At 39.6% G+C, this 19,007-nt stretch overlaps 1 protein-coding gene across 4 annotated transcripts in view; it reads right to left on the bottom strand.

Annotated features, from left to right (window-relative positions):
• Positions 1 to 11,595: 11,595 nt before the first annotated feature.
• Positions 11,596 to 19,007, bottom strand: part of NLGN3 (neuroligin 3) — a 143,462-nt gene continuing 136,050 nt past the window's right edge. For all 4 annotated transcript variants that reach the window (XM_075835688.1, XM_075835686.1, XM_075835689.1 and 1 more), the window contains 3 exons: positions 16,803 to 16,988; positions 14,657 to 15,446; positions 11,596 to 14,162 (listed from right to left, as the gene is read on the bottom strand). In XM_075835688.1, coding sequence (XP_075691803.1) covers positions 13,316 to 14,162; positions 14,657 to 15,446; positions 16,803 to 16,988 — 1,823 coding nt within the window. In that variant the 3' untranslated portion in view covers positions 11,596 to 13,315. The remainder of the gene's footprint in view (positions 14,163 to 14,656; positions 15,447 to 16,802; positions 16,989 to 19,007) is intronic.

Below are 19,007 nucleotides of genomic sequence, written 5' to 3' on the forward strand. Positions count from 1 at the left end.
TTGCGCTCAGCGGAGGAAAAAAGTCTTGAGTAATAGCCACATACCACTGCCTTTCCTTTGAACCCTCTCTGGAACAGAAGTGCACCTACACCAACAGAGGAAGCGTCCACCTCCAACGAGAACTGTCGAGAGACGTCAGGATGATGGAGGATTGAGGTAAAGGCATTCTTGAGGCTATCAAATGCAGATTCTGGCTTTGGAGTCCAAACCTTAACGTTCACACCCTTCTTGGTAAGGGAAGAAATGGGAGCCGTCCATGATGAGAAGTTTGGCATAAACTGGCGGTAGAATTTGGCAAATCCCAAAAAACACTGTATGGACCGCAGGCCCTGAGGATGTGGCCATTCCAGGACAGGGTCTTTCTCAAGCATAGAATACAACGAACAAGTGCGCAATTTATAGCAGGTGTACTGTGACATCACATCCTGTGAGTTAATTTATACAAAAGTTCATAAAATAGTAAATAATAGATAAAGGCAATGTAAACATATCAATCTAATGTGAGTGACATCTTAAAAAATACATGTAACAAGAATAAATCATTATGAATACTCTATACATTCTAAAAGAGCCTGGATCCAAACACGGTGGCCGTAGTTGATTAGAACAGCTGCTTGTAGGGGGAGTGGAAGCTCCAGACAGTCCCTAGTTACCCAATGTTATCCTATGAGTCATAAGAATACACACACTCCAGTTCTATTAACCCCACTGTTACCGCTCACTCATCATCAGGACAACAACCGATGGCAAAATAGATTACATCTGACCATATATATCAGACTATTTATGCAGCCTTCAACGTAATTTTATCAGGAATCACTTTATATGGCACACTCACACTCGTGGTAATGATTGGAATACAAAGCCTTGGCATCAGGTTAACATGGGTCGTGTCTGGCTGCGCAGTCTCGTCCACAATCCGCTAACTAAATGACAGCTAGTCAAAAGAAGGATTTAAAGGAGCGGAGATACAAAATTCAGCTCCTATAAAACTCACTTAGACCCTTTATTATAAACGTCTGTATTAAAACATTTCACCTAGTTAACAGCAGAAAAAGAAAATGTTCTTACATTTATAATTACTATAACTATAGTAGGATTATATCTATACACAAGGTATAAGTATCACAATGGCAAGCAGATATATCTCATCCAACCAGAGTGGGATTATCTATCTGAAAAATTATTTTTATTATAATTGATATACTTCTTCTCGGTCCATATTTAATAGCTGGCATAGAAAGTCAATGTATACATGGTCCAATATACCACTAAAAAGACCCATTTATCAATATATTCAACAGATTGGACTTCTGACAATCCGTCACCCTCTATTAGAACGAGGGGTCGCACCAATAGACCACTGTATATACTGGCCCACTATGGTTTCAAATTAAATGGACAGGAAAGGCTAAATAGACCACTGTCTAGACATACTGCCACATATAGCCCATCATATAAAGATAAACCCCACTTCACAAAAGAATAAACTGGTCATAACTAATTATATGCTGCGAAACTGGTGAAAGATCCGGCACAGAGGTAAGAGACGGGACTTCAGTTCTAGATCCACGGTCTGGACAGGATCACTTTAGTGTATTCAGAGTATCCAAAATTCTCTAATGTAAATAAATCTAAAAAGGTAAAGAAAAAATAAGTTAAAATCACAACGAAAGGTTGGGCACTAAATCTTCAACTACATATTCAGATGATGATGTCGCCAGGATCCTACACGGGAAAACCATTAACGACAGATACCAGTCATCCTATTAAGACCTTTCGGTTCCAAAGTATCTAGTTCAAAGATCCATTTGAGTTCTAATCTCTTTAGGGCCTGTTCACTATCTCCACCCCTCATTGGTGGAACCCCATCTATAATTTTAAATCATAGCGGTGAAACATTGTGTTTATATTTCATAAAATGATCAGGGACTGGCAATTCATTTTTTTAATTTCTAATCGTATATTTGTGTTGCTTTAATCGAGTTCTGCATTCCTGTGTTGTCTCACCAACATACAATAGCCCACATGGGCATTGGATGATTTATATAACATATGACGATTGGCATGTATGTCTTTTAATGTTATATATCTTGCCTGTTCTCGGATGTAGATAGATGTTACCCGTTATCAAACAATTGCAATATTCAAGACAAGGGTAACAGCCTTTCTTATTAACAAATTTTGGAAAAAAATTTGAGCCCATATCGGCCCTAACCAGTCTAGCTTTTAGATTGGTGGGTCTCCTGTATGCCATCATGGGTGGTTTTTGAAACTCTATAATATTTGGGAATGTATCTTTCAAGACCGCCCAATGTTCCCTAAGGATATTAGAGATCTTACCACAAATAGGGGCATAGGTGGATACAAATTGAATTCTTGTCTGCATAGCCTGTCATCTACCAGATCTTCATCTGCAACTATCCGCCTAACTCTCAGGAGTTTACTAAAAGGGTGTGATTGGACAGTCACTCTTGGGCGACTACTTTGAAAATGCAATGGTTTGTTACGGTCTGTAGGCTTTATAAACAGATCCGTAACCAATCGGTCATCACGTCTTATTACCATCGTGTCAAAAAACTGTAACTTCTCTTGTGAATAAGCAAGAGTAAACTGGAGTTCATTAAGGTGGGAATTGATCTAATTTTTAAATTGAAGTAATGTAGGTTCATCACCATTCCAAACAAAGAAAATGTCATCAATGTAACCCTCTGGGGTTCAATGTCGCACCGACCTATGCAAATATTTTTATGGCGTCTTTTGAAGAAAAATTTTTGTACCCATCCAGTCTTTTCCATATATATGTGGAGGGTTGGATGAGGTACATTGATGACATTTTGGCAGTCAAAAATACAACGTACACACAGCAGAGCTCAGCCCAGTGGTCAGTATTACTACAGGTCAGATCTCCTCTCACCCGACTGTACTGCTCACTTCAGGCTCAGCCAGTAACCCTGCAGTCCGTACAATCTGAGCTCCGAGTACACATACAAGCTCTAGAAAGGATGCTATTGATCAATGAGGGCTCTGCTGTTCTGGCCTGGATTGTTGTTTTTTTTGCGCAGTTGGATTAACACGGTAGGATGATAGGTTGGACTTGATGGACCTGTGTCTTTCATCAACCTTATCAACTATTTAATATGCTGCCTGTCAGTATAAGGCTGCATTCAGATGATCGTGTCCTATTTGCGTGCGTAAAAACAGCAGCATTTTTCCTATATTTCATGTCCGTGTGCCATGAGTGTGCATTGCGTATTGGCATCAGTGTGCTTTGTGTGTGGCATGCGTTTTTCACGTTCTCGCAAGCACTTTTTTTTTCTCTGCACTGCTTTGTAACTGATGTGGGAAACACGGACAACTCACGGATGTCGTCCGTGTGCTGTCCGTGGTTTTCACGCTCCCATAGATTTCAATGAGCAACTAGGTGTGCAAAAACACACCAATATAGGACCTGAAGTGAGTTTCACGCAACGGACACTCACTGAGTGAAAACTCACGCATGTCTGAATAGCCCCATTGAAATGAGTGGGTCCGTGTTTTGTGAGTTATTTCAACGCACAGCACACGGACGAGGAACACAGGTATAATATACTGCAATACATATAAATATTGCAGTGTATTATACCAGCTCCCTAAAGTGGGAATAAAAAAAAAAATAGGAAAAAAAGTTGTAAAAAATGAAAAAGATTACAATTACAAGTTAAAAAAAGTGCCTTTTTTCCAATAAGTCTTTTATTATAGGAAAAAAATGAAAACATTAAAAAAAGCTATACATATTTGGTATTGCTGGGTCCATAACGACCAAACTATAAACCTATTATGCTATTTATCCGCACAGTGAACGCCGTTAAAAAAAAAATACATTTTGAATATCTGGAGACAATCGCTGGAGTATCGGGGCTCACAGGATTTCCACGCTCAATTGACAATGTGAACCTTTAAAGCTCGACCTATTCATAGTTTTTTGATTAGGGGCATATGGGATTCTGGGATCGTTACCTACTTAACCTGTTGAAAAGAAATAATCCTACTACTAATTTTACCTGATTTCTGCCATCCCCATTTTCCTTTCTCTTTTTCCCTACCCCTTAATATCACTTTGTCAATCTTTTGGTTTTATATTGTTTTTATTTTCTATATTTCACATGACTGTAAGATACGCTATATCTTAGATATTTCAATGCAATCGATGATCTACTGTGTAAAATGGTCTGATATATTTTGCAGTGACTATTTCTACTTGTGTATCTAAATGTGAATTTCCTTTGTTTGAGCCCCCCTCATTCCTTTTTGTTTCCCCTTTGCATTCTTTTGTAAAAATTTATTAAATTAAGTATTAAAAAAAAAGCAATTGTTTCAAAGCGTACCACACATTTATGGATTATTTTTTATTTACTGCATTATTATACCACCTTATTGTGCCCTGCATTCCGCACAGCTTAGATATACCCCACATTACAAACTGAAATACCAGTAAAACCACAAACAAACAAAAATACTACCAAGCAAAATCCGCGCTCCAAAGCCAAATGGCACACTCTCCTTACTAAGCCCTACAGTGTGCCCAGACAGCAGTTTACGTCCATACCTGGGAGAAACCGCAAAACAATTTATGAGGTACTTGTCACCAGTGGCACAAGCTGGAAATATATTGCACACTGAAATGGCATATGAGTAGACAAATCGCGATTTTTACTTTGCATTATCCGCTGTCCATTAATTTGTGGTAAAAACACCTATGGTGTCAAAATGCTCAGTAAACCCCTAATATATGCAAAATTTGCAAATGGGTTCACTTCAGAAAAATGCAATCCAAATGGTGGTCGTTGTGAAAACGAAAAATTGGGAGCCAAATCGACATATTATTGGAAAAAATGGAATGTTTCATTTTCACTGCCTAATTCTAATAAAATCCATGAAATACCTGTTGGTTTAAAATGCTAACTACACATCTAGATAAATGCCTTGTGGAGGTGTAGTTTCCAGAATACATTCACTTCTCAGGGGTTTCCACTGTACTGGTACTTCAGGGACTCTGCAAATGCGACCTTGCCAAAAAACCAATCCAGCAAGATCTGCATGCCAAATAGCGCTTTTTCCCTTCTAAGCCCTGCCATGTTCAAACAGCAGTTTATGACCACATATGGGGTATTTCCATACTCAGGAAAAATTGCTTTACAAATGTTGTCGTGCTTTGTCTTCTTTATTCCTTGTGGATTCTTGAGAAAAAAAGAAAAAAAAGAGAGAAAACGGCGCTCCTCTAAGGTGATATCGTTCTGATATATATTGTGAAAGGTGTTACTATGAATAGAGCTCACCTTGGTAAGTTGTGCAGTGTCGCCAGCACAACTTGACTTTGTAGCTTGTATGCACTCGATCACACTGTGCTTGCCTCTGGAGCCATAACCGCATGGGATGAATTCGTATCAGGAATTTGTTTCCTCGTGGTTCTGAAGTAATGCAAACTTGGAAGAAAAAATTGCTCCTCTGAACGGGCGCTCAGGTGTGAATTTGAACCAGTATTTTCACAAAATCGTCGGAGTTTGATACAACGATTTTATTCAATATGCTTTTAAAACATATGGCATATGCCTGATGAAGACCACAGTGCGTGGTTGAAACGCGTTGCAGCAATTGAATTCTTATTGTTTTAAAAGCACATTGAATAAAATCGTTGTATCAAACTCCGACGATTTTGTGAAAATACTGGTTCAAATTCACACCTGAGCGCCAATTCAGAGGATTGGATTTTTTCTTCCAAGTTTGCATTATTCCTTGTGGAAAAATTCTACATTTTTTTGGGAAAAATTCAGATTTTCATTTTCACAGCTTAATTCTAATAAACTTTATAAAACATCTGTGGGGTCAAAATGCTAAGTTCACCCCTAGATAAATTCCTTAAGGTGTGTAGTTTTAAAAATTGGATCTTTTTGAGGATGTTTCTTATGTTTTCTCACCACAATACCTCTGCATACATGACATGGTGCCTAAAATATATTATTTTTACAGTAAACAAATTTAACAGAGGATGTTTCTCATTTGTGCAATGGAAGACGTTATTAAGCTAATCTGAATATTTCCTTTAGAACCAAAACATCTCGTAACGGTTCTGCTAATCCTGAATCAGTTCAAATAGCCCAATAATTAATGAATTTGAGTACTTCCTGTTTGTTTACTGTAGATTGTAGATTTGTTTAACCCCTTCCCTCTTTGGCCACTTTTGACCTTCCTGACAGAGCCTCACTTTTCAAATCTGACATATTTCACTTTATGTGGTAATAACTTCAGAATGCTATAACCTATCCAAGCGATTCTGAGACTGTTTTCTCGTGACAAATTGGACTTTATATTACTGGCAAAATTTGCTCCATACATTCAGTATCTAATTGTGAAAAACACCAAAATGTATTGAAAAATTGCAAAAATCATCATTTTTCGACATTTTAATGTATCTGCTTGTAAGACAGGCAGTTATACCACACACCAATAGTCACTAATTAACATCCCCCATATGTCTACTTTAGATTGGCATAGTTTTTTTGAACATCCTTTTATTTTTCTAGGACGTTACAAGACTTAGAACTTTAGCAGCAATTACTCACATTTTCAAGAAAATTTCAAAAGGCTATTTTTACAGGTTCCAGTTAAGTTGTGAAGTGGCTTTGAGGGCCTTATATATTAGAAAACCCCAATAAGTCACCCCATTTTAAAAACTGCACCCCTTTAAGTATTCAAAACAGCATTTAGAAAGTTTCTTAACCCTTTAGACATTTCGTAGGAATTAAAGCAAAGTAGAGGTGAAATTTACAAATTTAATTTTTTTGGTCGCAGAAACTCATTATAATCTATATTTTTTTGTAACAAAGAAGGTTTTACAAGAGAAATGCCCTAGCGTGCTTATGGACTGAAGCACAGGCCTCAGAATGAGAGGAGCACCTAGTGGATTTTGGGGCCTCCTTTTTATTAGAATATATTTTAGGCACCATGTCAGGTTTGAAGAGGTCTTGTGGTGTCACAACAGTGGAAATCCCCAGAAAGCGACCCTATTTGGGAAACTACGCCCCTCAAGGAATTTATTTAGGGGTATAGTAAGAATTTTGACCCCACAGCTTTTTTAAAGAAATTATTAGAATTAGGCTGTGAAAATGAAAATCTACATTTTTTTTCAAATAAAATATAGGTTTAGCTATTTTTTTTTAATTTCCACAAGGGATAAAGGAGAAAAGACTTCACAAAACTTGTAAAGCAATTTCTCCCGAGTAAAACAATACCCCTCATGTGGTAATAAACGGCTGAGAAGGGAAAGAGCGCCATTTGGCTTTTGGAGCTCAAATTTAGCAGGAATGGTTTGCGGAGGCCATGTCGCATTTGCAAAGCCCCTGAGGGAGCAAAACAGTGGAAACCCACCACAAGTGACCCCATTTTGGAAACTACACCCCCTCAGGAAATTATCTATGGGTATAGTGAGCATTTTGACACTACAGGATTTTTGCAGAAATTATTGGAAGTAGGCCATGAAAATCTACACTTAAATAAAATGTGGGTTTATCTAATGTTTTTCATTTCCCGAGTAAAACAGTATCCCACATATGGTCATAAACGGCTGTTTGGACACACGGCAAGGCTGGGAAGGGTAAGAACGCCATTTGGCTTCTGGAGTTCAAATTTAGCAGGAGTGGTTTACGGAGGCCATGTTGCATTTGCAAAGCCCCTGAGGGGACAAAACAGTAATGCTTTTTATTTAGAAAAACGATCTATTTTAAACCACTTTATTAGCGATTTTTAGTTTTATGCTAATGAGTTTCTTAATGCCCAAGTGGGCGTGTTTTTACTTTCGACCAAGTGGGCGTTGTACAGAGGAGTGTATGACGCTGATCAATCAGCGTCATGCACTCCTCTCCATTCATTTACACAGCAGCATCGCGTTCTTACTAGAACACGATGTGCAGCCACATACACAGACATTAACGTTAATCAAGTGTCCCGATAATGAATATACATTACTTCCAGCCTGGACGTCATGTGTATTCAGAATCCTGACACTTCTGAATCTTTTCTGTGAGATTTCCAGCAAGGGAAACAAAATCTCGTTTACATCGTAATCTCGCGTGACTGGCTGGAATCTCACAGAAAAGATTCAGAAGTGTCAGGATTCTGAATACACATGATGTCCAGGCTGGAGGTAATGTATATTCATTATCAGGACACTTGATTAACGTTAATGTCTGTGTATGTGGCTGCACATCGTGTTCTAGTAAGAACGCGATGCTGCTGTGTAAATGAACGGAGAGGAGTGTATGACGCTGACTGGTCACTGATTGGTCAGCGTCATACACTCCTCTGTACAACGCCTACTTGGTCTAAAGTAAAAACACGCCCACTTGGGCATTAAGAAACTCATTAGCATAAAGCTAAAAATCTCTCATAAAGTGGTTTAAAATAGATCGTTTTTCTAAATAAAAAGCATTACTGTCACCTACATTATAGTGCCGATCTCCTTATGTAGGAGATAGGGCACTTATAATGTGGTGACAGAGCCTCTAAGTTTTTTTTACACTGTAAACAGCGTGGAACATAATATTTTTATAGCTCAGGACGTTACCAAATATGTATGTTTTTTGTTTTTTTTAATAAAGGACTTGATAAGGAAATAGGGCGGTTGTATTTTATTTTATTACTTGAAACTTTTATTATTTTTAAAACTTATTTTATTCACTTTCTTTTATGTCCCACTATGGGACTTGAAGGTCCAACTGTATGTTTTTTTTTAATACCTTGCACTACCTATGTACTGCAATGTATTAGATCTGTCAGTCATTCACTGACAGCAAGCTGATTAGGCTTCTCCTCCCGGCGGGGCCTAATCGGCTTCTGTAATGGCAGAGCAGGCCATTTTTAGCAGTTTGCAGCCCTGCTATCGCATGGCAGGGCTGGTGATCTTCTAGCAACTAAGATGCATCGATCGCTTTCAATCACTGCATCTAAGGGGTTAATGGCAGGGATTGGAGCTAGCTCCGGTTCCTGCCATTACACGTGGTTGTCAGCTGTAACATACGGCTGACATCCACCACTGATGTCACCACAGCTCCTGAGCCGGCGATAGCTTTCGTGTTGGCCTCCAGGCGGGACCTGAACGGCTTCTGTGCTAGGCAGACCGGGAGGCCAGTATTAGGCCTCCGGTTGCCATTGTAGCTAACGGAACCCCAGCAATTTCATTGCTGGGGTGCCGATGAGCTGCAAACACCTTAAATGCAGTGATCGCTTTTGACAGCTGCATTTAAGGGGTTAATGGCTGGGATCGAAGCTAATTTCAGTCCCCGCCATTACAACCGAATGTCAGCTGTAATACACCGCTGACATCCGGCGATGATGGCACCGACTCAACTTCTGAGCCGATGCCATCCACTTGTTGTATGGATACGGGAAAATGTGGGAAGCACTAGCTTTGCAGGACATATCCATACGACAAATGTCGGGAAAGGGTTAAATCAAATAATTTTCGTCACGATATAGGGGTTTGTGGACCCACTAGACCGCTCCGTCTTAGCAGAGGTTTAGCTGGCCAAGTCACAGTCTATGCAAGAGGCTGTACAAGTTCGTAGCACAAGGGTACCTGAAATAGTTCAGTTGGTGGCAGGGGCTCTGGCACGGATGGTAGTAGTTGCAGCAGGTTGGGCCAGACGTGGCGGATGACAGCAGGTGCAGTAGGTTGCACGAGACGTAGCAGGTGCAGTAGCTTGCGGAAGACGTGGTGGATGACAACGGGTGCAGTATTATGTGCCAGACGTGGCAGAGGACAGCGGGTGCAGTGTAGGTTGTGCCAGACGAGGTGGATGACAAAGGGTGCAGCAGAACATGACTCCAATCACTAAACAAGCTCAGGAACAATAACACAGCATGGGATACAGGATACAAGTAGCAGGGCACGGGAACACTGGGAACAGGACAACACTAAGGAACCATTTGCAAGGCTAACATGGGAATTACAAACAACGCTCAGGCAAGGATCAAAAGGGCAGGGCCCTTTTTATAGTTCAACGTGATGTGAGCATAATTAACTACATTTTTTTTTCTATAATCGCCACTCTTGTTCTTAAGCTGTGTCTGATATTGCATTACAGTAACATTAATGTAAAAGGGGCTGAGCTGCAATACCAGTCATGCCCCAAAAACAATAGTGGAGATGTCTCCAGAAAAAAAAAGACATTTTTACTAATATTATACCAACCTTTAATAGACCCTAGCTACATAACACATGTATGGTATTATCTACTGTCTAAGCACCACACTTGCAACCTGAAAATCAGTTTATCCACAGAGAACAGAGCCCGGGCCTGCTGGAAGTGGACCTGGGACAGTGAATAAACAGGGCTGCTCCAGCAGCCAATCAGCAGAACAGGTCATAATCAGGACAGGTAATAATGTGATGTGGGAGGCAACCTAAGTCCAGACAAAAATTCATCGTTTTTCCCAGAATATTTTTATTCAGACATTTCTGAGCTTCCTCAGAAGGTAAGTGCAAAAGGGCGACAACCAAGAATTGCAGTAATTATAGAACACCAGAAAGTGTTCACAAGTGGCTTTCCACAGCCTCGAATGTCATATAAATCTGCTTAGGTATTTTTCAGTTTAGGTTTAGTATTATAATAATGACCAAGGTAGATCAGGATGAAAGTCATATCCATAGTACTGCTGAAGAGAATGGAAATTTTGGGGACCGATATAATTGGAATTCAAAGCCTAAGTCTAGTAACAAACATGGGACTTATGTAACAGATAAATGACATGTAATGTAACTACAGTCTTTTTCCTGTGTGATGTCCACTTCTCCACATGATGTCCTCCAGTCTGCATCTGTCAATCAAGTGACATCACTTATGGTCTCAGGGACTGGACATTCTCGTCTCCTAAAAGACCTACCTTTCATGGTCACAGACAATAATTCCAATCGAGGCCTGGGACAGGGCAGGGAGGCTCCACGATGAGGCCAGAAGCGGTTATGGAAGATGGCTCCTAGTTGGTAGGAGACGTACCTGAACTAAGGGATGGAATACAGATAAGTAGGGAAAAAGCCAGCTGAATACATAGTGTGTGAAGTTTTCATCGTTTGATAAATGGTAAATTTTGTGGAAGAAGAACGCTTTTTTTTTTAGTAACACATAAATATTATCAGTAGGCAAAGCTGCATCCCTATCAGCAATCTATGAGGCATCCTATACTGGCTCCTAAAAGTGTAAATCTAGGCAAAAAAAAACAATAGTTATGGAGCACCACATGCCCCAAAAGTTTCACTTACCCGAACGGCACCATTCCTGCTGTCCTCCTCTAAGCTGCAGCTGATGCCTGTGCGGACCATGACAACAGAGCAGCACTGTGATGAGCACCCCCCCCCCCAAAGTTTGTGTAGGAAATGCTCCAACTTCCATAGTGGCTTATGTCGTCCCAGGTGGCGGATGATAAAGCTGCTCGGTAGCCATTGCCAGTACAGGGTCAGTGGTGTATGCTGTAGGTATGTTTTTTAATACACTTTATTGATTCTTATACATCTTCACTGAAGATAAACCTTTACCCAAGTAACAAATTCATTGACCAGCATTTAAAAATATGAGTTTTCTTTATTTGGAATACGTTTTCTACTCTCCTGTGATACAGTATAAATACATTCTATAAATACTGACCCCAGGTGCCCCTCTGTGTCACAAAACTGTCACTTGAACCCATGGCGTCCCTCCATGTCACAAAACCCATGTCCAAAAGTCATGGCAAATGGTAGAAAAGCTGAAAAGGCGTCGGATCCGAGTTGGAGGAAGAAGTGGGAGGGGGATCAAACATCTATGTGAGTATTCATATGTACAATAGTTTGTTAGTGTTCCTGTGTATGCTTTATATATATATATATATATATATATATATATATATATATACACGTACATATACACGCAGACACATACACAGGTATATACTCATACATATACCCACATACATGCACAAACAATTTGTTCTACACCCATTTACAAACATACCCAAGGAGGCAGAGGTGGGATACTTTGTGTATGAAATACATATTTTTTTTAATGTAAAAATAGTATAAGGTGTCTGCTGCCATGTCAGTCAATGTCTACACCCAACATTTTACGATCTTCGATACGTATTAAGATCTAACTTAATGAGTCGAAATGCAAACAGACAATATTTTGTACACATCTTTACCAGTGGGATTTAAAACCAAACCCCTTAAATTGTCTTTCATGATACATAGGAGAAATCGCTTTACTTCTAGTCCCCAGTCACATCTATGAATTAAAGGTAATAAAGAGAATATCAAAATAAGTCTCTTCCTAAAGTATTTACCCAAACTCTGAAAGATAGGCTCTCTGACCAAACTAATATGTCTCACTAGAGCTCCCACTGAACAAAAGGGTTGTGGAATTTGGCACACTTAAATTGTTTCTCAAGTATTTGAAAATCAAAGTCAGCATGCCAATCTCAAAGGTTTCATTCAGTGGTAGGACATTTGTAACCTACACAGCTAATGACTACATCCAGTTTGCTAGGACTTTATAAGTTTAATAACAACTAGAGAGACTACCTAAGCTGGGGGTAGAAACAAATACTTACAATCTTTAAAAGATGGCTCGCTTTCTATATTTGGCACTGGGAGGATTAAGGTAGTATAGAAACTGGGAAGATATTGAACCCCATTCCACAGCTGGCATAAGAATTTGGCACACATTTGGGATAGAGCTGGTTCCTTTATTTTGTAACTAATTGTTTTTTCTTTCTGCTTTACTTTAAAACAGTTGATTTTAGTAATTTGATTTATATCATACCTCGGCTAGTAAAGAAGACATTTCTTTTTCAGCAGCTCATCTATACTGTGACCAGCTTCAAAGTCAGTATAGCTTTATAGAGCTTAGATGACATTTCATTCTAGGAAGGGGTAAGGAAAATACATTAGGCTTGCCACTCATCTGCCTCTTCTTCACTCACAATCTCCTGCTACTCCTTATACATATTCTTAGTTGCAGACCATTATCTGTAAGGTCAAATCCTTTCCTCAGCTAAGCTTCCTTAACGCTCTATGTGCCTTCACAAGGGTTAAAGCACTTATGAAAACAAGAGCATAGAAGAAGTGTTTTCTTGACAGGTCTTGGCTGAAGAGACCCTTTCCATCATCATAGAAGCAGAGCCCCACTCCGGTCCCCCTTCCTCTTTGGGGGTATGGAATGTGTAATTTCAACAACTTCTCCCTTGCCTCAGACACTTCATATAGATCTAATGTCCAGGCAAGGTGGAAGTGCAACATGGTGGGGTGCTATACTCTAGTGGTGGAGTGTGAGTGGGGGAGGCCAGTGCTGTTGAAGCCTGCAGAAAATGTGTTGTATGGATGAAGGCTTTGCAGTCCCACCAGAGAATTTGGAATCATGGTGATGGTGTTGGGTGTCATGAGTGGAATATCGTCTGGAGAACGACGTAAAGTAAGTGTGTAGTCAGGAAGAGTGGCCATACGCAGGTTATCATGGCTGGAGATCCCTCCTCCCTCACAATCAGGGTGTCCAGCATTTATCTGTAGAGAATTCAGTTCCTCAGGAGGTAAAGGGCTGTGTGTTGGATCACGTGTGGCTGAGGCTCGCTGAGGACTAGGCTGACGCTGTGTGTCTTGACGACGTTTATCATTACGGTAGTAGAGTGCAGCAAAAGCCAGCACATTAAGAAACAAAAGAGAGGCTCCCACTGCAATAGTGACACTAAGTTCAGTAGAATAGTCCCTTGGATCCTGTATCACGACCGGGTCCACTGGGTCCAGGTCTGGGTTCCATTTGGCTGCTGGTCCATTAAGTGTGGGAGAAATAGCTGGTCGTTTAGGATCCCAAACTTTGGGTCGGCGGGTGATATGTGAATTTTGGGTAGTGTCAGATGGTGGCACCTTGGTGGTAGTTGAAGTATAATGAAACATATCATGTAGATTGTATAGGTGTGGAACTAGGTGTTTCCAAAATGCTACTTTCGTAGCACGGTAGTGATCACGTACACGTGGTTTTAAGCCAATGTGTAGATAGAATTGTTCCTGCGGATTGTATTTAGACCATGCCACTTCCTCAAAGCGGTTTGCTTTCGTGTGGATGAACTTGGTGTCTTGTGGGACAGGCTTGTTGGGGTCCCTGAAAAATAGAATTAGGAATTTAAGTGGCCAAATCTGTTTCATAAATAGTTGTCTAAAGTGTGATAAAAGAAACAAGGCATAACCACAGATTTTGTACTTGTATTATGATTTTAAATATCCAAAGACATGTCAAATAGATTGTTACTGGGACAGCCACCAGTTATGGAAACCTCCTAGTGCTTTCAGGAGACAATACCCCACTGACCAGACTCTAATAACATTTCTAAGTGTCATTTTTATTTCTTGACAAAAAAAAGTACAGACATTGGGACAGATTTATAAAAACAAGTGCAAAGGAAAAGTGGAGAAGTTGGCCATAGCAACTACATAGGTTTCATTTTCTAAAGGGCCTGAAAGCTGGAATCTGATTGGTTGCTATAGGTAACTTTTCAACTTTTCCCTTACTTTTGTTAGTTGATAAATCTCTGTATCTTGTTAACCACACATCTATTCTTTGTTAAAGATAAAAGAACTGCGGCTCTATTTCCTTACCCTGTTTTGGCAAAGTTGGTCCAGTAAGTCATGACCACAGCACTTAACATCACATCATTCTTGGAAAAATTGCAGGGAAACAAATCCGTTGGACCCACCATAGGGACACCAAATACATAGGGCACCTCATCTCCATGGGCTGCATCAGACCATGCTGGCTTCATCAGGCTCTGGCAGTGATGGTAGAAGGCATAAAAATAAGTTGGTGAGCCATAACGGGCATGTAAATCAGCAGTTACCACAGATGGCTCTACCCACTGGTGGTCAGTGAACAAAGCAACTAGAGTCTTTCGGCGTGTCTCAGGATTGTCTCGATCTGCCCAGTCAGTGTACATAAACTTGATGGTCTCACGAAGTGTGTCTTTGCCTTCTGGGTATCCATATAGGTTATCCACAAAGTTTGAAACGGAGTAATCAAAATCACTCCCAGAAACGCCATCTTCTGCATCCACCACATTCTCCACAAACTTGAGTCCTTCACCTTGGTTGACCCCCAACATTATATCATAGTTGAGAAATTCTCCTTGTTCCATGAGAATCTCAGGGTCATCTGGAATTACATCTCCATCAATAACTGGACCAAAGGCTACATGATACCGGGCTGGTTGGATATCTTGCTCCACCAACTCTTTGGCATTTTTCTGCCGAAGGCAGTCAACCATGTCCACAGTGTCTAGCACATTACAACCAACTTTCTCTGCAAGCAATCGTGTGTACTTTATGGGCTGGTAATTAACTGCCCAGCTGGAAAGAGCTGAACCACTCTGTATGATAGCTCTCTGGAACAGACCTGTCAAGAAACCAGATAAACTCATAAAACTATTTGGTCCTAGCATAGGACAATTTCCATTTAAAGACTAGCTTTCCATTTTCGTCTAAGCTGTACATCTCTATATTCATCTACAATTACTAATATAACCTCAATACAGTACAGTACAGCATACAGTACTGCCTTTGAAGTGGGTATTTCTGGTTTTCATCTCAGCATCAGACACTGAGGCAGAAGGACAGACACAGATATAAAGAGATCAGCAGCCCAACTTCCTGCCCAGCTGGTCTCAGTGTGTGCCAGGGAAGTAACACAGCACAAGAGGATCTTTCTATAGAGGGGAGATGGAGAAAAATGAGTGGAATCAGAAGAGGAAAGGAGGGAGAATTAGAAAAAAAGGAAGTACAAAAACTTAAAAAATGGAAGATATGATATTGGTGATAGCAGGAATATTGCATGTAAATTGAAGCCACTTTATTACAAATATAGTGTTACAAATGTAAAAAAAAAAATCATAGCTTAAATTTGGAACTATACGCCGCAAGTCCTTAGGGTGCCATATACTTGTGTGTTGTGGGAAATATGGACCATTTGCCTCTGATCACAGACTGTGGGCTGTATTTTATCACAACCCCTGGTCAGTTAATGGTCTTCCAACAACAGGCTGCCATAATAAAGACTAGGTCAATAGTCAAAAGAGAAAGGTATGGGAGATTTGAAACTCCGCAGGTGCAGTTATTTGTGAAATCCTTAATAAATGGTGAAAAGTGTAGTTCCAAATATGACAATTTTAATTATTAAATCAATACTCCGGCCAAAATTGATACACTCTGTTATTTCTAATACAGGGGCTGATGGGTTGGTGCATGACACAGGGATTCTATCTTTGTTGTTCTTTGAATCCCTGTGTTATGCCCAGCCCCTCATGCCCCGCACTAGGCATAACATAATGTGTCAGTTTTGCCTCGAATGTTCCTTTAATGTCAAGGAGTACATGAGAGGAGTAAAAATAGAGTGGTGGAGTAAAGCAGAATGTGAGTAAGATGTAAGGATGTTCAAGAAAAACTGAAACATGGAATGATTTACAAAATAAAAGGCTGCTCTTTTTCAGTACCTTAAAAGCTGGCCCAAACAGAGACATCTGGTGATGGAATCATGGAATAATGTCAGGTGATCCAAAGACCTTCAATGTTGTGGAACAGACATACAGACATGGAGTTACACCGTGTAATCATGAAGCAATGGTATAGTGTGATGGTTATTAGATGGTGTTGAGGAGTAAACAGGAGAGACAAATATTAACCATACCACTATTAAATTATCACACTGGAATCCTGCTATGATGTTCAGACAAACAGCACCACACATTTAATATACCTTCAGAATGATGAGAAAGGGTGAGGAGACTGACACAGGAGGCTCCAATGCCTGAGCCAAACACCGTAATCCTGCGAGGGTCACCTCCAAAAAATGCCACATTTTCGCTCACCCAACGGAGTGCCTGAATTTGATCAAGAAGTCCATAATTTCCTTTAGCTGCTTGATCTCCAGTACTCAGGAATCCTGTGAAGATACATTTATTGTGGTTGGTGAATGAGAACATTCTTCACACATACTTTATTTGCCGCAGTTTTGCCCCAATTATTATTATTTTTTAAATATGTATTTTTATTTTGCAAACGCTACAAACAAGCAAACAAATGATCAACAAGATGTCCCATGGCAAAAGAATCTCTGAACACTTATACCATTATGGTACATCTTGTACAGTATACATCAAATGATTATTGATAAATTGATAATTGGATCAAAGATTTTGCCCCAAAAACATGAAGAAGTTTCAAAAGTCATTAAGTAATAGGACATAAAACATACTAAATAAAAAATAAGAAAAGGGGCAACGGGGAAGGAGAGGATAGAGGGAAGGGGAAGAGGATGGACACGTGTATCTCCTATTGTCATCATGACTACTTCCGGTCGCGGCTTCCGGACATATATTCAGAAGCAAGGACTAGGAGCGGAGGGAGCGGCGGCGGCAGGAGCAGGTAAGTTATGTCTGTGTTTGTTCGTGTTTTACTGTGTGATTACCACTGTATATAAGCCTACTACACTGTGCATTCGCTCAAAAAATGGCGGCACACAGTGTAGGAGGTTTGAACATTCAACCCCCTCCTTTCTCCTGGCACTAGCCAGGATAAAGGAGGGGGATTGTTTGAGCACACTAGAGCGAGTGTGTCCAAGTTTGCAGCATAAAGCAATGAGGTTGCTTTACCACATGCCAATGCTGCAATTTTGGGAATTGCTCCCTCTGGTGACCAGCACATGGAAATGTTATAAATTAGAATCTAATTTATAATATTTCCTGATTTGTGAAAAAATGTAAAAAATTAGAACAATGTGTAATCATGTATATATTAACTGTTTAACGAAAAAAAACAAAAAACATTTCTAGCGACACATTCCCTTTAAGGAAATGGGTCTTGCAAATTGTTGGTCTAATGTGGAATCAGTAAAGCAGGCTACAATTTTGAATGTATTTTTTCTCTCAAAAAGTTTTTTTGGTTGTTGTTTTTTAAAATAATAAATAAATGCAGCAAAAATAGCATCTATGAATACAGTAGATGATTTGCTACAACACATCAAGTTTAGGTTAGCCTCTGTAAGCAAATCAGCCTGGACATCAGGCTGATAGCTGTGATTTAGACTAATACACTGTAGCAAACCCTCAGGAAAGGAGAGCGATTTCTGTTGTTGAGGTCTTTAGTTGACAAAGGATTACCTAGAACGCATACAATGTAGCAAACTCTCCACAGTGAAAAGTAGGTGAAAAGTTTTCATTCGTTGATAGTAATAATTTTTGTGTCTGTCTTTTCCATAAACGACTGGGCTTTATCTATTATTTTCTTTTATAGAAATATTTTGACAAATAAAAAAAATATGAAATGTTTGTTTTACATTTAACGTGGGTTAAAGGCCAGGATCACATGTCCAGTTTTGATGCAGTTTTTGGCTCAGTGTATTGCGCCAAACACAGGTGTTTAACCCCTTAAGGACACAGCCTATTTTTGCAAATCTGACATGTGTCACTTTATGTGGTTATTAACTCCAGAATTCTTTTGCCTATCCAAGCGATTCTGAGATTGTTTTCTCGTGACATATTGTACTTTATGATACTGAAAAAATTTAGTCGTTAAATTCAATATTTATTTGTAAAAAACACCAAAATTTAGAGAAAATTTGCAAAAATCTGCATTTTTCTAAATTGTAATGTATCTGCTTGTAAAACAGATAGTTATACCACACAAAATAGTGACTAGTTAACATTTCCCATATGTCTACTTTATGCTTGCATCGTTTTTTGAACGTGCTTTTATTTTTCTAGGACGTTACGAGGCTTAGAACTTTAGCAGCAATTTCTCGCATTTTCAAGAAAATTTCAAAAGGCTATTTTTTCAGGGACCAGTTCAGTTGTGAAGTGGCTTTGAGGGCCATATATATTAGAAACCCCCTATAAAACACCCCATTTTATAAACTGCACCCCTCAAAGTATTCAAAACCACATTCAGAAATTATTTTAACCCT

Source organism: Rhinoderma darwinii, chromosome 8, assembly GCF_050947455.1.
Source record: "Rhinoderma darwinii isolate aRhiDar2 chromosome 8, aRhiDar2.hap1, whole genome shotgun sequence".
NCBI lineage: Eukaryota > Metazoa > Chordata > Amphibia > Anura > Rhinodermatidae > Rhinoderma > Rhinoderma darwinii.